Raw genomic sequence first — 4,979 nt, forward strand, 5'->3', positions numbered from 1 at the left:
TCCAGAGCCTTGTGATCTACCAGCAGCTCCAACCCTACAGGGTGCAGGTAGACCCCAAATCCTGAAATGTTGTAGTAGAGGCCAAACCAGGTGGTCCTGTCCCCCGACTGCACGCCACGGGGAGCTGTGGTCAAGATCACTAGGTTCCTTCCTCCTTGTTTGTAGGAGCAGCAGTGGTGAAGGACACCAGCAGCCTGGGGCAGCTCTCTGTCAAAGATCATCTGGTCTATGTCCAGGGACTCTCGGAGAAGCAAAGGGCGTCGGTAATAGGGCAGGGGCCCCCCATGACGCTCCACGGTCACATCCCGCATGTAGGAGGGCTGGGGCAGCGGCCCCACCACCAGCTCAGTCACATTGGGCTGGGTTTGTCCGCCAAAGAAGACGATGGCGAGAGCCTCCCGGGCAGGTGGGGGGCTCCCCCTGTCCAGGTGGGCCAGGGCTGCCGCCTTGGGGGGCAGCTGCAGCTCTACCGAGAAGATGCAGTTGTCTGAGGGTCGGGCCTGGGCTGCATCCACCAGGTCTGGCCCCAGCTTCTGGGTCAGGAAGCTCATCACAGCTGTCAGCTCTTCTCGGCTCAGGTCTGCAAACAGCTGGCTCTGGTTTGGCTGTGTCCAGGGCTGGGCACTGGGGGATCCGGAGGGGCAGCAGGGAGGCAGGTTGTGATGACATTGCTTCCCAACTCCCTTCTCACTCCCAGCAGGACCTTCCTCCCTGCCCATCACCAGAAGAGCCCACAAGGACAGAAAAATGAAGAACATCACTAAAGCTCTGGCTGTCTTCAGGCTCTTGATTTGGAATGCAGCATGCATCATAGACAGACCGACAGAACTGGGTGCACAAGCCTCCCTCAGTGTCTGTAGGTTCCTGTCTTTGAGTTGTGCTTCGGGTCAGCGTGTTATATGTACCCTAAGGACAAGCAGCCAAGGAAAGAGGATTGGCAGTGTTTGGAGGTTGGGGTGGGGCAGTGATCAGGCCAGGCTCAGAAGATGCACCTGAGGTTATAACCCGAATTTTAAGTGGCCTATGTCAGACGCTGTCCTCCTGTTTCAAATCAAACACTCAGCTTCACAGAATGGGGGAGGGATGGGTATGGGAGACACAGCTGGAGGGAAGGCGTGGTAGAAGTCATGGGTCCTGGGGATATTTTCCACTCTCTCGATGGAACCTTGCTCCTTGCTACACGGCTGCAAGCAAAACTGCCCTGTGTTCAGCCATCCAGCCAGATTCCATCTTCCTTCCTCTAGTCCATGAAGCCCTCTGTGGGGCTCCCATGTGACAATCAGAAACCTACTGGCATGCATTGGAGCCTGGAGAGTCATGCTGAGAACACCAATCACCTGTAGGGGGCTGGGGGGCTGAAGAGCTGAGCCAGGCCAACATCTTGGAGGTCCTGAGCTCCCTGAGTCACTAGAGGGGAGCCTGAGGGGAGTGAAGCCAGTCAGAAGCTGGAGGGGGTGGGAAGCTGCAGTTTATAGGGACCCCCACCCCTTGAGCAGAACTGAGGGACCACATCAGATGTCAGGGTGCATAATACCCTGGCTGTGAACTTAATCTAGCTGTCCACAAACTTCATCCCCAGGAAAGCCTTTTCCAGAATGCTGAAGATGCAGAGAGCAAAATCATCTCCATTGTCAGGCAGGAGATGTGAGGGAGACACCATCTTCTGTGCAGCCAGGTATGAGGGAAGCAGGAGAGCCTGAAGGTCCTTGCAGACAGAATATGTTTGCCTGGAGGAGAAGGGACAGTATATCCCAGCCAAAAGCATCAGAAGGTGCAAAGGTACAGAACTTGAAACACCTCACATGGGGAGGTATTGGCCAAGGTCAGGGTTTTGGGTGTGAGGTGGCGACAGGAGTTAGTGGGACAGCAGAAGAGATCAGGTCAGGAAGGCTTGTGCAGTGTGTGGGTCTTAAGCCAAGTAGGCACTGCAGAAAGACAGAAATCTAGGCACATGTGAAACCAGGGAAATCAACCTCAGAAAGGTCAGGTTCTCCAGATACCAGCTGCTTCTGCAACCTGCTCTATTTTGATATGCAAATTCCACATACGGGTCATTTTGTGACCAACCTGCGGCCTCGGACTCTTGCAGCAATTGAATTAATAAAGAGGCCAGTGGGGTAAATCAACTGAGAGTTAACTGATCCTCAAGCTGCTACAGGAAAGATGAACAAAACACAGGTTCCCTTGCTTGCCCTCTGTGGCCTGGTCCCTTCAGTGGAGTCAGAGTGGGGGCAAATCCGTGGAGAGGACTGAGGGCTGGCTTAGGTGGTCTGCCCACCCCTTTGGTGGTGCTGTGTGCAGGGGTCATGCCCAATACCCGCTCTTCTCCTTTCACCTCAGAAGCAACAATACATTTCTGTCTTTTTTGTATCTCGTTGATCATAACTGCCTGGGCTGCCCAGTGCTTGCAGGTATTTTTAGTCTGTTACAATTTCTTTGTATTCTGTTGCTCAAGGAGATATTTGCTCAGGTGCCAAGTGCAAGCATTCCAGTACAGGGTCTCAGGCCCTAGCCTGTCTCAGTTTGAAATGGTTCATGTGGACTTTGTAATAAAGTGGGGACAGAATCGAAGGTCAAACCCGGCCCTGGCCCCATGGCAAGCCTTTCCAGCCCAGGAACTTCACTGTGGATCCTTTCATAAGTGATGGTGTTTCCTTCCAGCTCAGAACACATTGTCAAGAGGAACACTTTTTTTCATCCCGACCAGTGTTACCAATCACAGATCAAGAATGTCCACTCTGGTGGGGAATCCCCAGGTCTCCTGAGGAGAGGGAGTAATGATCAGGGAGTGGAAGGGAGAGCTTTGGCCTGACCTTGAGGAGGAACTGATATAGAAGAAGGTGCCCCCTCTGCCCACCCTCTCTAGAAACATCTTGCTGTCACATTGCTTCCCCTGAATTCGTGTCATCCTAGGCTACACAATCATCATGTCACACACTGTAAACTTCTGTTTAAAGGTGTTCCTGTTGTTTAATTACTCAGGGGAAAGGAGCTACACATCCTGCTTCCTCCATTAAGTCTTATTTCCCTTTGGACAAACTTGCCCGCAGCCTGTGTAAATGTGCTGAAGGTGACTCGATACCTTGAAGCCAGGCTGCATCCTTAGTTCCCAGGCTGGGCCCCAGAATGTGGTTCCTGAGCCTGGCTGCTGTCCCAGAGTCTCCAGGAGGCCCCTGTAACCCCTCCAGATGCCCAGGTCACTGCACCCTGATCTGCATTCCAGGGGTACAGCTCTGGCTTCAATGCTGAGAGAGCACCGAGTGTGTGAAAGACAGAAGCGAGGACACCGACAGGAAGCAGAGGGTCAGATGAGGCCAGTGACCTCAGGACAGAGAAGAAAAGAGGAATCTGAGCAATGTGGCCGGTGGTGTTGACAGGACTCAGTGTCTGGTTGAGCTGGTATGTGAGAAAGTATACAGACTCTGGTGACAGAAGGACACCAAGTTCCATTGGGTGACTTGGGAGGGTGAGGGGCTTTCTTCAGATGAAGGACCTACAAGAAGAGCAGCAAGTTTAAGGAGGAATCCAAGAAGTTTGAGGTTGAGGTTCCTGTGGGAAGCCCCAGCATAGATGCCCAGAAAAAGGGCCATTGGGTCTAAGGGTTTCAAGGGTCGGAGAACAGGCTCTAGGCTACAAATAGAGGTTTGTGTCAAACAACAAAAGATAGTCATTGGCTCAGATGATATTGCCTGTGATGTGTGAGGCCTGGGTTTGATGCCTGGGTTGGGAAGATTCCCCAGAGAAAGAAATGACCACCCACTCCAGTATTCTTGCCTGGAGAATTCCATGGACAGAGGAGCCTGGCAGGCTCGAGTCTATGGAATGGCAAAGAGTTCCACATGACTGAGCGACTAATGCAGAAAGATAGGAAGCCTGAGATCACCCAGGGAGGACTCTGCAGAGGGGAGAGAGGAGGAGCAGGGCCAGAGTCGAGAAGATGCCCATGTGTGAGGCTGAGCAGGTTGGTGGGCAGAGCCGAGGCAAAGGACCCGGCATAAGAGGATGAGAAGCACCCAGCTTGCCCCGGAGAAGTCAGAGAGTGAGGAGTTCATGACAGGCAAGAGTTTTCAGTAGGGACTATTCAGAGAAGACCAATGCCACCCAGAAGTCCAGAAAGGGGAGACTGGAAGGGCCTGTGCTTCTGCATCAGCAGAGGGAAGAGAGTGGGAAGAGGAGGAACTGGGTGGGGAAGGGAAGTTGGAGGTGGGAAAAGTAGAACTCTCCTTGGAGGAAGGCATCTGGGAGGTACAAACTAAGGGAAGACCCTGCCCTGGAGAGTCAGGGTCCTGGCAGAGACTTAACGAGATGACAGTCAAGAGCCAGTCAAGAGGGAGAGATTTAAAGTTCAGGGAAGGGGTTGGATAACTGAGGGAGAACCTTTTGGGAGCAGCTGGAGGGATGGGTTTCCCCTTAAAACAAGTAAACAGGCTGTAGAATTTATGAGCCCATTCTCACTGACATGTGCTGTACTAAGTCAATTCAGTTGTGTCCAACTCTTCTCGACCCTATGGACTGTAGCCTGTCAAACTCCTCTGTCCATCAGATTCTCTTGGCAAGAGTACTGGGGAGGGTAGCCGATTCTCACTGATAAGTCTCATCAGAGAAGCTGTCAGCAGGACTTCATATACCTTTTTTATTTGGTTAGGGGTATCTCCTTTTTCCAAACCCACCAAGCACTGTATAAACTATGTAAGGATCTTCTACACAATTATTAATATCTCATCACCGCACAAACTACTACTGATTTTTGGCTGGGATTTTACCTTAATCAGTAACTGAATCTGTTAGGTGGTTCAGTTCAGTTCAGTTCAGTCCAGTCGCTCAGTCATGTCCGACTCTTTGCGACCCCACGAATCGCAGCACGCCAGGCCTCCAAACTCCCGGAGTTTACTCAAACTCATGTCCATCGAGTCGGTGATGCCATCCAGCCGTCTCATCCTCTGTCGTCCCCTTCTCCTCCTGCCCCCAATCCCTCCCAG

General features: G+C 52.3%; 1 protein-coding gene and 1 long non-coding RNA gene across 5 annotated transcripts in view; one reads left to right on the forward strand and one right to left on the reverse strand.

The window, feature by feature from the left end:
- Positions 1 to 981, reverse strand: part of LOC122441340 (primary amine oxidase, liver isozyme) — a 24,226-nt gene extending 23,245 nt beyond the window's left edge. The window contains exon 1 of one of the 4 annotated variants that reach the window (XM_043467751.1): positions 9 to 981. In XM_043467751.1, coding sequence (XP_043323686.1) covers positions 9 to 812 — 804 coding nt within the window. In that variant the 5' untranslated portion in view covers positions 813 to 981. The remainder of the gene's footprint in view (positions 1 to 8) is intronic. The other 3 variants (XM_043467785.1, XM_043467778.1, XM_043467769.1) reach the window with 3 other exon arrangements.
- The window catches only part of LOC122441394, a 19,084-nt gene that overhangs the window by 4,439 nt on the left and 9,666 nt on the right, over positions 1 to 4,979 (forward strand). The gene's annotated exons all lie outside the window — the stretch shown is intronic.

The sequence above is a fragment of the Cervus canadensis genome, chromosome 1, assembly GCF_019320065.1.
Source record: "Cervus canadensis isolate Bull #8, Minnesota chromosome 1, ASM1932006v1, whole genome shotgun sequence".
Taxonomy (NCBI): domain Eukaryota; kingdom Metazoa; phylum Chordata; class Mammalia; order Artiodactyla; family Cervidae; genus Cervus; species Cervus canadensis.